The sequence below is a fragment of the Drosophila biarmipes genome, chromosome 2R, assembly GCF_025231255.1.
Source record: "Drosophila biarmipes strain raj3 chromosome 2R, RU_DBia_V1.1, whole genome shotgun sequence".
NCBI lineage: Eukaryota > Metazoa > Arthropoda > Insecta > Diptera > Drosophilidae > Drosophila > Drosophila biarmipes.
The window spans coordinates 19,930,721-19,947,279 of NC_066615.1; the positions used below are offsets into that span (position 1 = coordinate 19,930,721).

A 16,559-nucleotide genomic window follows, 5' to 3' on the forward strand; every position below is an offset into this window, starting at 1 on the left:
ATTATCAATTAAAATAGATGACTTTACATTTCTTAAATATTCATTAGAGATAAATATTTGTTTGCAGATGTTTTACTTATTTAAATAATTTTTGGGTGGGCTCTCAAAAATATGTTTTTAAAATTAGTTTATTTTTTACGGTGGCTTAAATTTTCTCAAACCCTAAAATGAATCTAAACTATTTATTATACACATTTAATTTCTTTTAAAAAGTTTTTATTATTGCACTCCTGTAATTTTTTGAATCGTTGGTGGGCCCTCAGAAGCATATTCTTTAATTCTTTAAAATGTACAACAAAACGTTGAACTTGAAGATGAACTAGATGAACAATATTATATTTTGAAGTTCAAGTTCAGTATTCAGTTCTATTGTTTTCTTTTTTTTGCTTAAATGTCTAACGCAGATTTAGAGAGTGTGTTTTCACTTAAAATCAATAACTGCCCTTGCCCCGCCCCTTTGAGCAAATGGGCATCGGACTGGGATTGTAAATTGTGTGTGTGTGTTTTCTGTGCTATTTTTTATTCAGTCCAAATATTTGCACATTGAGATTGTGTGGCAATAACCGTTCGTTTCCCGGCCAACCCTTCGACCTCCCCCCCATCTTCATTGCCAATTGTTTGCTCAGCAGTGCACAGCATGCAAATAATCTCACTGGAATCTGGGATGCACAAACATTTAGGGGGCGTGGCATTTATGACGTCAGCCAGGGTTAATGAGTTCTGGTTTCTCCTCCTTTTTTTTTGCCACCCTCAACCAAACAAGTTGACAAAGGCAAACAGCATCATCAGTTTTGTACACGCAGTTGAGTCATTAAGGCCAACGCCTGGGGTTAGGCAATGGTTTTCTTCTGCTTCCTGTGAAAAGTCTCCATTCTAAAAAGCCAATTTCCATTCGAGATCGAGATTTTCCTTCTCTCTGACATTCCCGCAAGGCCACCCGCATGTCCTAAATTGATTTGGCAACTGCTCCATATCCAGCCATCATCACCATTACCATTATCAGAGCTGTGCTCCTCGTCGCTTCTTGGCTAACAAGTAGAAGACGAGGCCACAAACTGTTGGCCAAGTCAGCGGCAGCGAGTGTAGAAAGCCACAGAAGGCAGCTCAAGCAGTCGTTGCTTTTCATGTTGCTCCTGTGCTGCGGGTGTTGCTGCGGTGTCGTTTATGTTGCTGCTGTCGCCGTTGAAGTTGCTGCTGCTGCTGCTGCTGTGGTGCTGCTCTGACCGCACATTATGGCCACCAAGTGGCTGGCCAAACGAGCATGTCAGCGGCAGAAAACGGGGGAATCACATGCGTGTTGCTGGCGGGACTGCCACTGCAACCGGAGCAACATCAGCCGCACCAACGAGTAATTGAGTTTTACATTTGCAATGGAGCTGCCAATTGCATTTACCCCTAGATTCGCTGCTCTGTGCCACAATTAGACATTTGCCCAACGGCCAATTGAATTTTATTGGCTCTAAAATTGCTGAATTTTGCCATTTGATTCTATGCTTTTCCAATGGCAGCGTATCCTGAAATCTATCCAAATGAAGTCATTGCCATGTCGGGCGACCCATTTGGGCCAAAAACATATATTTATACTATGTATAGTGGCTTTGGCATTGTTTTGTTAGTGCTATTTTGCGTATGCCACTCACAGCGGAGGTTTTTGGCTGGCGAAACGTGACACCCACAGACGGCGTGTCTGCCGGGTGTCCATGTGGGGCTCAAACCGCCCAACCACCCACAACCCCCACAGATAGGCAATAGAAATGGTTAACGCACACATATGCACGGCGGCTGTCAAACACGCAAGCCGCTTAAACTAACGCCTTTCGACTGTGACTGTGCGTGTGTGGGTGGTTTCGGCCAGGTTAATTTCGGAAATGTGACGAACACCCAACGGGCAGAGCTACGGAAAAGGTGTGTCAATACACTCCCCGAAAATCAGTTTACATTTTAATTACCATCTATAAAAGATTGCTTTGTTTCTAAAGCACCTTTTTATAAATTCCTATGGAATAATTGGGTCAAAATATTTAAAATTGAAGTTATATATGACAATAGGCTATGCTTCCAAAACATAAAATGTGTATTCTGCTTGTAAAATAAGTAAACCAAATGTTTAAAATCCTTAAGGTATTAAGTATTTCAATATTTTAACCAAACTTGATTTTGTTTTGGATTGTGTAAAACCCAAAAATTGTGTTTAAATTAGTTTTGTGTGTCTGAACTTTAAGTATTAATCATAAATAGTTTGTAACACGTTTAAATTGGGCACAACTAGACAAACACGTCGTATGAGTAATATTACTTTTAATGACAAAAGAGAATAGGTGTGCAATTGAAGACAATGAAATATAATAAAGTAACTATATTACAGATCCTTACAAATTTACATTAGTTTAAAATGAATTTATTTCTTTTTAGGATCGTTCGGATACAAACAATATCAATGTATATTAGAATTCTTAATTCCAGGCTTTGATTGGCACTAAAAATATTTTTTTTTTTTTAATTAAGAATTCTAAGATGTAACCAAAAGATCCCAGCTTAATTTTCCTAACTTGAGAACAAATTTCTTTCCGTATAGAATCGTGTAGGATCCAAACACCGTCACTGGCTTAGCTCCATTGTGACACTCGGGCCATTATAATTGCCATGAGTAGGCATTTTGGGAGCCTCCACAGACACCGGGCGTAATCAAGCGGGAATTGGTTATGACTTCAGTCCCTCCGTCTGTCAGTATGTTTAAACAATCCACAGATGGCGTGAAATAAACTGGGTTGACAGTAGGGCAAGGGGAAGGGATGGGATGGATCTGGAAATGATGGCTCATCAGAGGCGTTGAGTTACGCTTGTTTAGTTAGGATGTTACCCATTTTATTGCTGACCATTTTGGGCCGCAAACGAAGAGAAAAGTGTTGGAGCCGAACGTGCTCAGACAATGGGCATAAATCCCGCCGGGATAATGGAAATTTATGTGCGTTTAAATAGTGCAAATGTCGACACATGCCGGCGGCCCCACACCCCATACGCAGATACGATGTGTTGTAATTTCCCTGCCACGTTGCAGGGTTCGCTATTGAGCACAAATTGAAACCAAGCGTGAACCATGGCCCCAAGCTGTTGGTCCGCAGCGAATGCAAATGACCGGTGGGCGGTCGTCTGATTGGGGCCCGCATAAATTAGGTCAGCAGTTATTAAATGCACTTTATTCATAAGCTTAAAGCCCCGAACACGCGTTTCCACTCGCTGCCAATGTGAAAATTAAATTTCTGCTTCCGTGTGTCCTGTCCCTGGACTGCCTTTGCATATCAAAGCAAAGCCGGGTCATCCGGTCTCCCCGGCCATAAATATTTGATGAGCTACTGCATTCCTTCGCCAGTTGGCCATTCCGAAGATAAAATACCTGTGACAGTTGGCAAGAGAAGGGTAAATTCAGTAATTGTGTAATAGATTAGCCTACAAGTACAAGCACTTCCCCACGTTCTGAGCTGTGTTTATTTATAGTCGCTGTCCCTGGGTGGTTATGAATGCCAAAGCTTAAGAGTCCTACATTCTTCAGAGATACAAAAAGTAGGACAGTTAAATAAATGTCTGGAAAATAAATTCATAATTTCATATTTTAATTAAAAATATTTAAATGAGGGTGGGAAAATATTAAATGCTATATATATAAATTAACTTTAAATTTAAACCAAGATGGATAATATTACTCGAGAATTAATGCCTTTTTAATTTTGTAAAAAATATTCTCTTACAAAAAATTGTTGTAATAATATTGGTTGAGTTTACCATAGTTAAAATTTATAGAAGCCGCAATGTTTGAAAATCTTAGCTGTAATATTTACATTTTTTTACATTGACAGGCAAATATTTTATGTAAGCCAAAAAACCTCTAAGGATGCAAATCGATTTATGGATTTAACATAACTTTTTTACCAGTGTTGCTATGTGACAGGCAAATACTTTATGTAAACCAGAAAACTTTATTGTTATAAATAATACAAACCTCCTACCTACCGGAAACTTTTAAGGAAAATTGTAGGTATCTAGGAACGTGAGGTTCGCAGCCTTTGAACACTTTAGTTGTCAGTGGGAATGAAGAGCCGGATCTGGCACTCTTCCCTGCATATCCTTGTTGCCAATTTGATCCGATTGTTGCTGCAATTTAAGTGCCTTGTCTCGTCGCATCCTTTCTGCAAGTGTTTGGTGGGCGTATCCTTAGGTACAGCACTACTAATTGTGGTTCTTTGTGCATGTGGTAAAGTTTCTCCATTATCCGCTTTGTTCATCGGTTGCACAAGCTGTTTGCCATTTTGATTAGAACTTGCTATGTACTGCTGCTCCGGAATTGCCTGCAAGTCCTTATTACGCATACGCCGCATGGGCCCAGCTGTGCCGGCAAGGAAAAGACATTAAAGTTGATGGGGGAGAGAAAATTTAAAATGCATCCGACTATTTATGATGCATGCCAGGCGAGAAGTGTGATTCCATTTCCCTGCAGCCGACAATTTTCTCATGATTTCTTGTATTTTTTGTTTTCTGCCAATATGTTTTTTCTCTCGAAAATATTGATTAGCCTGCTCGCTTTTCTCGGGGTAGATTGCGCCATTGATTTGAATTTAAAATGAAGGCCACATCGAATTTAATATATATTCAAATATGAGCAGCGTAGCAGGCCAGTGGAGCAGACAAGTCCACCCCCTTTCAATATGCTCCTGGCGGCCAAAAGCACCTCCAAAAAAGCAAAGTAAATAAAACAAAAAGCCAAAATTACAAATACTCGACCAGAGTCGTCGACTCCAATTAGAAACGAGTTTACGGCGCATTAATGTCTCATTAAATATTTCATTTGATTCTCCTTTGCTGGCGCAGTATTATTAAAATTCAATTTCGAGTGTTTACATTCTATTTCGGTCGGCGTTTGCATAAATTTCCAAACGAACAGAGGCTTTTGGCAATGACAAAGAGCACACTTTGTTGGGGGGATAATTTTAAATAAATAAATTTGTTCGGCCATTAAGGGAAAGGAGTCCCCGACACATGAGTCCATGAGCCACGGCTCAAGCTTAGGCCAAGATTTATGGCCTAAGCCGGCGGAGCATGTGGAGAGAGCCTAGGTAAGCCCAAGAATATTTCAATTTCGCAGCCGCATTTCTAATATCTAGGCGGAAATTGCAGACACTTTGTACCCCCAACTCTCCAAGTAACCCGAAAAAAACCGAGAAACCCCAAAAAATAAGCGGGAAAGCTTTTGTCGATGGCTCGACTATCAGATACCCCTTGATGAGCTAAGGGGAGTGCAAAGGAGCTGCAGGCACGCTGCGCAAGAACCTCTAGAATCTGCTTGCCTAAGCCCAAATTTCTAGCTTTCATAGTTTGAATGTGCGTCAAATCGAATATACCCCTAACTCTACGAGTAATGAGTACAAAAAGAGCGCAACTTCAATGTGGTTTTGTTGATTGCCGCAAATATTTTACGGCTGTCTAAAAGCGGGAATTCATTGTCAGCTGCCGTTGATGTGGAACTAAATGCGAGTCGTTTAAATGCGAGGGAACTCCAGGAAGCCACACATGCGAGTCCATTTGCCAGAGAGACAGAGAAAGCTTTCCACAATTTTCGCACACGATTTGTAAATGAAAATGGAGCATCTTACTCGGCATTTTCCCCACCGCAAACCAAATATCCTGTGTCAGAGTGTGTGAGTGTGGTTGGGCTGCCAAAACTCTTGGGATTTGCACATCAAACATTTCCATCGATGCAAAATTTGTTTGTCATTTTTGATGGCCAACAATATGCTTGGCTGAATCCATGCCAGTTCGAGGGCCACTTTGGCCCTGACTGGAGCACTTCCACTCGTTTATCATGGAGGGGAGTTTCCGGGCAGCCATCCCGAGTACCGGGGCCCGATCAAAGTTAATCACTTGTGTGGAAACTAGCCGGGGATTTGATTCGATTTTGATTGCCTGCCGGCGGTTAATGAAGTTGGGGAATTCGTTCTAGAGTGTCTCGGTATTCCATTTTAATTTTGGGAACTTTAAAGCATAAATATTTTATCTTCTAGTATCCTAAAAAGTTTACATAAATAACTCATAACTCGGTATATGAAAGAGAAATATTTAGGTGACCATGGAAGTTAAGGGTTATTTATTTTTTTTTTGCTTGAAAGATATTTTTTATCTACAAGATAAGATAAAAGTGAAGTTAATGAAATTGGGGAATATATTAGAAAGTGTCTTGAAGGTATCACTGAATTATTGCTTCTGTAAATTTTAAATTTTCTTATAACTTTATACAAAAGGGTAATCATTTTGAGGACGAAAGGAAATATCACTCATAAAAGTAGGCCCCACTCATTATTTCCTGCTTTCATCTTAATTAAAAATGTCATACGCATTTAACTTTCGTTTGGGGGAGATTTCATCAAAAAGTGTCAAGTATTGTTCTCTGTGTGGTGTACATTTCTGAAGGGCTTTGCATATTCTAATAGCTGGGAAATTATTCTCTCGACAGTTGCAGAACTCGTTCTGAAACTCGGCGAGCAACAAAGGGAAATAACAACAAAAATCATCAAAAAATCTGCAACAAATTTCGCAAATTAAAAGTTGCTCCGCCAAGGGAGAAGGAGAGGGAAATACGGTGTGAGAAGGAGGCGAAGAGAGTGAAAGCGAGAGGGATGGAAGGAAAAGCGAGGGCGGCAATGTGGGCCATGCCGAGCAAAGGGAGACTCCCTGGAGAAAGGCTACTGGCTCCCCTCGCCGGCATGGATTTATTTTTACCCGCTTTTCCTCCTCGACGCTCATTTTCATTGCATTTTTAATGTCACTCCACAATGGGTTTTTCGATTAAAGCTCTCCTAATAAGAGTAATTACCGACACTTGGTCCAAACAATTGTTTGCCATTTTAATTAGCGAGTTTTCATTAATCATTGCGCTTCGTCGGCTGCATTACTGCGTCAGTCAAGCGGATGGTTAATTTAATGGAAATTGAATTCCTCTCCCAAAGGTGGGCATCACAGCCTATCAAGGCGAACACACTACTTGCTAACAACTTAATTATATTCCCTTCACTGTTTGCCCCAAAGTTGCCGGCAGTTTTCATCACACACTTTGCGGTTACTGAGTGACCAATAAGTTTTTCCTCTGCCATCACTTTTCTTTTGTTATGTCCAACAAATTTGCTTGTCAAAAGCAGGAAAACTTTCACAACAAACAAAGGAGCCGGATGACGGAAATAAGAAGTATGCTGTACAGGTTACAAGGAGAGGAAACTTCTTATCTCTTGATAATAACACAATGTACCATATTTCCACCGTGCCTTTCTCAGGTGGAGTCGCTCGAGAAAGAGCACACTTTGTGTTTATTGTGTGCACAACATAATTCAATGTAAGCAGGCAAGCGAGAAACTCGAAACACCGCAGGGACGTGGTCATTCCCAGAGCCATTTCGAGTCCATGCACGAGCAGGCTTCACTGTGCGGGCATCCTGTATTCCGAGGATTCCGCATTCAAGAGTCGCCCGAGGAGCAGCTGCTGGCTCGACAATGGGCAATCGGCAAAGTCAATGGTCGGAAGTTGGCATTTGCCTGAGCCAATGCTCTCTGAATGAGACTGGTTGTTATATCCAAAGGTTTAGCAGTTAAATATATATATTTATGGGATAAATTAGAGATTTTCACTTGTAGTTTCCTTCTGCCTTAAAAAATTTTATTGCGTATACGCACCGCGAACTCTGCTGATCAAGTAACGAAACACATTTCAGCAGTTGAAGATAAACAACATGTGAAATTAAAAAAAATCTTAAGAATTAATATTAATATTATTAAACCTTATTATGAGAATAATTTATATAACTAGTCACAATAAGTATCCTAAAATAAAAATCCAACCAATTAAATTGGTTTGTATAATTAAAGAGGTTCAAATATTTCATACTCCTTTTTAGTTTTCTAGTTACAATATACTTTAAAAATGTAAGTTAAAAATATACGATGGATTATAGCTTTCTATTAAGGATTTTAATCAATCAAGTTCAAAGAAACATTTTAGGCCAATCAGTTATAACTGAAATTCAAGCCACCCCAGCCAAAAGTGTATTTCCCAGTTGGAACCCAGATCCATAATCCCTCCTACATAGTCTTCCTTTCTTTCGGTTGACTGAATCCTGGCTTGGCAGCTGATGGAGAGATGGGACAAAAGACAGTCGTCCGATGGCAAACACTTTGTCAAAAGTGCAGGGTGCATAAATCAAACTGCAGGCCACTCATTGCCCCGCCCATCCGTTCAAGCACCCAGACAACCCTTCACCCTTCTGCCGGCGGTCACTCCATTTGAATTGCTGAGCAGATCTCAAATAGAATTCCAGTGGTTTAGTGGCCTGTGGTTAACCCATTAAGATGCATGACTCGAAATAAGCTGGCTGTGGCCTATAAATCACGAAGCGCTTTCTAAAGTTTTGGCTCCTGCCCAAGGGAATTCCTCGAGGCCTTTTCCCATTTCAATTAGTTCTATAGCTCTTACTTTTTTATATTTCCAAAAAAAAATAGGAAGGCTCGTTTACCTTGACCAGGGTGTTGCAACTTTTTCGATTTCATAAATATCAGCGGAGCTCAGAGCCGAACTGAGGATGACTTTGGCCTTTTTTTGGAAAGGGAGGCGCCAGAAAACTTCTTCTTTTTGCAGAGCCAGTTGTGCAAACAAAGTGGCAGAGAGACACCCACATGCATTCGAAGGACACTGAAATGGCGGAGTATTGCTGCCTGTTAAAATTCCACCCATATGAAAAGCTTTTCCGTACTTAATTATGCACTTCTGGCATAATTGTTTGATGGACAGCTGGGGAATTGGGTTTCGGCGAATGCTAAATTGAATGTGCGAAAGGGAAGGGCGGGAAAATAATGCAAGCTGGTTAAGTACTAAATTAGCGGCTGCCAACTGCCAACTGCCAGCAGTTTGCCAACTCGAATTGCGTCGCACTCGAAACAGTTCGCATTCAAATTCAAATTCAAATTTCCGCCCCTAAGCCAGTGGCTCGGTAGTCGACTTGACTTGACGGCTGATTAGGTTTATTATTCAGCGCTTTTTGGCCAAATCCATTTTAAGCGGCCCAGGGCTCCGGGATCTGGCCCAGGAGCTGAGCCCAGGACGCCCTAATTAGTATGCATGTCACACAGCCTGTGTGGAAGCGACAGATGTGACACGGGGCACTCGATGTTTTCTCACAACAAACAGAATAGAAGGCAGGCCTTTCTTTATGACACTTTAAAGAGGATTTACCCCCCTGGGTAGTTACTTTTTAATGAAGATATAACCCAGTGTGCAACAATGAATTCGAAATGGCGTTTTCTGCAAATAATTGCCGGAGATAATTACCCATTAAGTCACTGCAGATTTCATTTCATTCAGCCTTGTCGATTCAATTGCAGACTTTAAGAGCTACCAGCCAGTATTTACTGCATTTATTGTCCCCACTCAAGAGGTAATTTCGCGTTAACATTGTCACGTTTTCAGCCAAATCGAACGTTTAAGACGCGACAGCAAGCCAAACAATGGGGCGGCCCACACGGCGTATGTGTAATGTGTTAAAAATGACAGGGTTTCGCGCGTCTGCCATCAGGGATTAGTGGCCAAGTGACTGGTTGGAAGGATGTGCGTCCTTGAAACTAAAGAACCCGTCTTGAGCACCGAAACTGAAACTTTTTTGGGCTCAGAGAGAGGGGCCGGGGCCGGGGGCGTGGCAATAGGGCGAATAGCAATCTTACTTAACACAAAATGTATTGTGGCAGCGCCATTTTCAATGGCTTCGAGGGCTGCTCAAGGAGTTCCCGGTAATGGCTGCGGCTGGCTGCTCAAACTGATGGCCTAACCCACTCGCAGGACGTTTAGATTAATGTTTGCCTGGCAGACACAAAGGATATTTGATAAATGATCCCGACCATTATGTTTGCCCTCATCTAGGCGCTCAACATGTGTAAGTACATTTGTACGAGTCACAGCATATGAGTGTCCTTCTTTAGGGCCACTATAAAGAGATCAGTCTTTAAGTGTTCAAGAATCTCGAGGCAGCTCAATTGACATGGTTCTTAACTTAAGTAAATCAGGCATATAAGTACCATAAATGATTTTTAGGTACTATTTAAGAAAAATAACTTCAGTACAAAACTAAATCAATAGTTTTCTAACTAGTTTTGTGAACCCCATCTCTCTCTATATATTTTGTTTGCAAATTAACTATTTTGGAGTACAACTCTTTATTTATGAAAAATGTACTTTTGCCATGAAACCAAATACCTTTTGTATATAAAATAGCAGTCTAGTTTCCTAGCAAAGTGCAATTTTGGTAAAGAAAACTTTCGTTTTATTGAAAATTCGAAATCCAAAACAATAAATGCATGTTCCTGGCTCAGAATTGCATCGTGATCGAATTTCTAATTACAAAAGTTCAAAGTTGAAACCGAGTTTTTATGAGGTTTGTTGCCAAACTGGGTTGGCCGCCCATTTCGGCTTTGGAAACTTCGACTTGGATTGGTTCTAAGATATTTGTTTTCATTTTCCGGCTTACCGAGCACACACCCGAAATTAATTGCTATTGCCCGGCGAGTAATTGGCATTGGCAATGCAGGTGTCCATGTCCTGGGCCCAGACCGCATGTCCTGGCAAATCGAGCGGCACGCACATGTCCGGTGGTGGGTGTCAAAGTGCCTGGCAAAACAAACGACAGGCCCAGCAGGCCGGGGCTAGTTTAAATATCCTGATGGAGAGGCCACGGCCCCCACTCTCAACTGTCATAACAGACCACACAAAACGTCATATTAAAGTAATTAAGTGGCATAACAACTTTGGGGCATGCATGGACGACAGGTCCTGTGTCCGGGCAAATTGCCTTATTGACTCATTAGCCCGGTTTTGAGCGTCATTAGGCCGGGGCCGGCATTGCGGGCCGGCTGGCCATGAGGAATTTAATAAAAACATCCAAGTGGGAGGGCACTAAATTTGCATGGTAATGGCGGGAGGCCAACTCTGCCGGGCCGAGATTGTACGCATAATCTTAACGAATGATTTAATTCTGCGGGTTTTTGTCCCCGTTTCTGGCGATGGCAGTGGGTCCTTTTGTGATGATTATCTGGTCCTTTGGCCTGGCTCCCCCACTTTCCTGGCTATCTCCCAGGACATGGGCAAATGAGCAGCAAGGACCTGCCACTAAAGGAGTCTTCAACTTCGGTTTAGGGCATTTGTTTGGCCAATTACTCCCGTTTCGCCATGGCAATCGTTTGGTTGACTACCAATTGAAGGACTTTTGTGGACATCCTCTTCGAGTGGGCTCCACGCGTTGCCGTTTCTCAATTACCTCTTCAAAGCTTCCGATTTTTATTAAACTTTATTGGATTTTTTTCGGCTCAATTTTTTTCGTAACAACACAATGATAAAATGCTTCCAAAGAGATACTCCTTTTTTTTAATATATTCATATCAAATTCTTGCACATGACACACAATGGTAGGCAAAATCCATTTCATTTGAACATTTTGTGTTCATTTCATGTTGCATTTGTTTTTTTTTGGTACAATTATAGCTAGAAGGAAATAACAATAATAAAGCTGGTAAATAGTCCGGTATTTATATTTGTTAAAAAGTGGTTCATCAATATTTGATTCGTTTTCTCTGCTTATAAATAAATATTTAATGCCAGTTAAAAGTAGTTCTGAACTTCTAAATTCCCCTGCCTAAATGAGAAACGTATTTTAGGGATCTATCCTCCAGCGGTGAATGAATTTTCACCTTGAATAAATAAACTTTTGACCTTTTGGCGAACGCAAACAGCTTTGACGTCTGCCAAAGGAGGCAAACTCTGTGTGTTGCACTTGTTAGCGCCACCCAGTTGATTGTGCAAAGGCCACTTAACGAGTGAATCGCTGCACCGCCTCGTTGCATTTTTCACACTGCCAGGATGCCAGAGTTCCGGAGTTTTTGCTGCCATCCAGCACATTGCACAACTCGGTTGAAACAGCTCTATAAAGCCGGCAGAGAATCCCCATAGCTCGTCGGCTGGCTTAGCATTTAAATGGCCACAACTACAGTCCTCTCAGTCCTTCAAACTGTTTCGAGAGGCTCTTAGCCTGTTTTATTTAATCGGAAAGCTGGCATTCTGGAATCGCTTTACTGCTGGGCTTAGCTCCCGGAAAATTGCTGCTGCTAATGGCTATTTATTATCGAATATTTGCGCAACTAATGCTGACCAGGAATTCGGTTTGCTTTGTTGAGCACCAAGTTATGAAGGTTCAATGAAGGGATTAAGGAACGGATCCAAGGGAATGGGACGGAAGTACCCTGGAGTTCAGGGTAGGTTAAGGCAGGTTTTGCTGCAAAAGAAAAGCGGGAATTCAAAGGGCCGCAAAGTCAACAGTTTTTAAAACCACAAATGGGGAGAGCAGGAAAATTGTACGATGAATGAAAGTGAATGGAGGCCATAAAAAGGCCAAAAGAAGTCGCCCGGAGAGTATCAATAAAGGCCGTGTAAGCCGCCAGCCAAAGCAAACGAAGGCGAAAGGTCAATGTTAAAAGTGCCGGGCCAGAATAAAAAAAAAACCCAGTCGCCGCAGCCACCAAAAAAATAAGAAGAAAATGGGAAAAACTGAAGAAAAGCTGGCGGCGCAAAGGCCAACGATGCGTGCACATAAAACGGCAACACCATTTCGCACAAATATACATTGTAGATTGCTTGTAAATATATAAATAACTATAAAGCGGGTGGGTTGGAGCTTAAGGTTCCGATTTGCAGGTACCTCTTAGAAACTTGGGACAACATAAAAAACAAAACCCCTTTAAAACCAAAAAATATAAAGCAGTTAACTAAGTAGAATAGACATTATATTTTATATAATATGTATAACTATTGTCTATACTTCTCTTTTCAAATACAAGTATACTTTGCTGTTTCTCTGGCAATACAAACAACCCACGAAGGCAAAAGCCTACGCGGTATTTGTAATTTTTGAGACAGCTCGTAAAACTCGCTGGAAAACTCTAAAGCATCCGGAAGGATATCGCGACCGCGGCTGGGAATTTGAATACAAACGCAACGCGTCACTCGTAAACTTAAAGCTATTTATTTAATTTTTTAAAGCCCACAATTTGCGTTGAAGGCAGCAGTGAAAAACCGCCAGAAGCGGCGCCGTCGAGGGAATTCAGAGAGACAAAGGAGACATTGTTTTTCCAGGGAATCAATTACATCCTCACTGCGCCCAGGGAACTCATCTTTCTCGTTTCCTCGTCCTTTTTCCTCTCAGCCCTCAGTTCCTATCGACCCGCACTGGCTGCAAGCGATTTTTTTGATTAGCTTCCGCCCACACAAAATTTTCTGGGGGGAAAAACGGAAAGCCATTCGAAGGGGACTAATGCATGGCAGGCGGAAAAAGGAGCAGCAGGTAATAAAATAATAAAATTCTGTTTTGATTTCTGTCTTCCTCGGCACGGATTCCCTTGCTTCTAAATTCCCCTATTCCTGCCACAAACATTGTTCCAAATAGGATGACGTACACGCGACCAAAAATAGCAACAGCTTGCTAACAAAAATTCGGGGATACTCTTTAAGATTAGGGGTATATTGGGTATTTAAAATTCCAAATAAATAAAAATCTTAAATTTAATTAAAATGTAGCTTAACCATTCGTTTGAAAAATCTATCATAAAACAGTATTTTCCCTTAAGAATACCTTCAATTTTGCATATCATTAGACCTTAACCCATTTTTTTCCACCCTCTTTGCTCTGCAAATTTAAGAAATATACTTAACACTATTTTAATAATAAAATATTAACAAATAGGTAATATAAAAAAGATAAAAAAAGTATCTTAAGGGTACTCGGCAATCAGCAGCTTAGAAGGCCAGCTTGTTTTCCCTTTTCTTTCAGTATTTTCCGCGTGTTATGGCAACCAGTCGGTGGAATAACAAGAAGCACATCAAACAGCATACATAGCCTCAGCTCCTGGCGTCGGCGAAACCAATGCGATGCCTCTCCATGTCGAACTCCGTATAGTACTTGCCCAGGAAGACATCGCCCAGAATCCAGAGGGGTCCACTGGGCGAAGGCAGGTTGACGGCGATGAAGGCCGACGAGCAGATCCTTCGATCCTGATAGATGTCCCGAAAGACGTACTCGTGCGCCTCGAGGAAGAACTTGCGACCACCCATGGTGAAGGTGATCTTGGGCAAAGTAGCCACCGTTTCGCAGGGCACCAGAAACTGGCCAAATTGCGAGGGGGTTCCCCCGATCGATTCGTTTATGAGTATGGCCTGGTCGTAGGGCAGGGCCAGAAAAGAGGTGCCCGTGTCGATGATCACCTCGCAGCCCTGCTGACACAGCTCCAGATTTCGGATGGTGGCCGACTCCATCCTAACTTGCCAGTAGGCTCGATGGCTGACCGGGACGTAGGTGAAGTTGCCACTGTAGTAATTCGGATTGGAACCACCGAAGAAGATGGCACCGCCCTCCTCGCCATGCCTGCTCAGGTAGACACTGAAAATGGGTTTTGTGAGCAGTCCCTGCTCCATCATGGCATAGAAAGGGGGCTTAATCCGCTGCATGGAGATGCTGCGGTAGGCTAGGCCAAAGATGCCATCGAACTTGGCGGCCAGGAAGATGGGACCCGGCATCTCGGTGGCCTCCGCGAAGATCTGGTCCCGGATCTCCAGGCCAGCCACGCGAACAGTGTCGGTGGAGAGGAATCCCGAGAGACTGCCGCTGCCGTAGTGGATGGCAAAGCGGTCTCCTCTGGCCTGATGACTGGTCGACCGCTTGGCGTAGTAGCGATTGTGCACCCTGCAGGCCACCATGGAGGAGGCACAGGTGGCCGAGGGCACCCAGAGATTGGAGGAGCCCGTGTCAAAAATCACCTTGAAGCTCTGCGGCGGCGTTCCAATCGAGATGGGTCCAAAGTACTGGGCGTCCAGGTAGTTGCTCAGCGGCGTCACCTTTACCTTGGCGTCCCACTCCCCCCGGTAATGACTCACCTCCTCGGCGTACTTCAAACGCAGTCGGTCCATCCGGATGCCCAGCTTCTCGAAGCGATGGCGGGCGGAGGGGAAGCGACGCAGGGGGACGCGGTACAGCTGCAACTGAATGCAACTGACGGGATGTAGAAGGAGCACCGGAAGCAGGAGCATCGCCGGAAGCAGCGGACAAATCAGCCACATAATTCTATCAAAAACAGTGACTGTTTTTATTGAAATATCAAAGCGAAGGGAAGTTGATACGGTGATGCGAAGTTGTGAGTGGATTGGGGAAGTAAACTTCCCTCCATGCTTGTTGTGTAATAAATTCTGTTTAAATATTGCCATGGCATATGCCAGGCTTCCGATTTCAGATATCAAATGGCTCAGCAAGGGATGAGAGCTAGTGTTACCCATTAAAAAAATGTATATTTACAATAAATTAAATCTTCCTTATTTTTAGTTTTAATATTATTCTATTTATTTTAAAAATAATTATTTATTAAAACTGATAGACTCTAGATTTTAATTTAATTTAATACAAATTGAATTAATATGCAATGTGCTCTTTAATATTTATAGACTCCAGAATACAATTTAATTGCTCCTTATTGCGAATTTGATATACTAACATATTCTTTTTTAATTTCCCAGTTCAATAGGCTATCGATTTAAATTCAAAGCGCTAGCAGAACTCAATTTTATAAACCAAATGTTAAATTTTCGTACGCGTTTTATTAAAAAGTCATATTGCTAAAAATCAGACGAGTACTTTACATCTTTTTAGGTAATTCTCGAAACCATTTCCTTTTTTTACATTTTTTTTACCATTTGTTTCACACCAAAAACTCCATGTACCCCAACCAGCGAACCAAATATCCAGCAGCATAAAAATTTCCATGAAAATGTAATTGGAAATGTGAAACGTCTGTGTGGCAGCAGTTTGGAATCGAACTTAAATCGAATATGTAAGCGAAAAGTGAGGGGGGAAACCTTTTCATTGCAATGTGAAAAGCGTCGAAGGTGTCGAGCTCAAGTCGCATAGAAAAAATGCATATGTGCAGGGTCTTCTAATTGTAGTTGTTGGCATTGAAGGGCGGCGCTCGATTGCACTTTCATTTCTACTTTTTCTACCTTTTTTGCCATTTGCATAAATATGTGCTCAATTGCTTGGATACGAATGTCTATCAATATGTTTTTACCTCTCACTGAAGGACTTCGAGGGAAACCACTCAAACAAGAGACAACGCTTTATTCATCATGCGTCCCGTTGGGCGCCAATTAAAACGCCAGCCGTCTGGCTAATGCGACAATAACGAGGCCTTCGATGGGAGCGGAAGGGGAAGTCAGAAATCCCAAATCCCGAAAACCTTTTTGGTCGACCTCCTCTTGAAAGCCGGCTGTCAATGACAGGACACACCTGCGCTAATGGTCCGGGGAATACGACAATGCCCGGAGTGTCTGTATCTGCTTCTTGGCATTATTACGGGTATTTTCCCAGAAAGTCGCTCGGGGGCTTGCCGGCACAATTAATTATTGCATTTTGCTGACTGGCTGAGGCTTTTAACCTGACTTGGCCCAAA

At 42.1% G+C, this 16,559-nt stretch overlaps 1 protein-coding gene across 1 annotated transcript; it reads right to left on the reverse strand.

Moving 5' to 3' along the window:
- Positions 1–13,766: 13,766 nt before the first annotated feature.
- LOC108022310 (lysosomal aspartic protease) lies at positions 13,767–15,260 on the reverse strand. The gene has a single exon (XM_017091170.3). The coding sequence runs from the start codon at positions 15,178–15,180 to the stop codon at positions 13,966–13,968; it is 1,215 nt and encodes a 404-aa protein (XP_016946659.1). The 5' UTR covers positions 15,181–15,260; the 3' UTR covers positions 13,767–13,965.
- Positions 15,261–16,559: the final 1,299 nt, after the last annotated feature.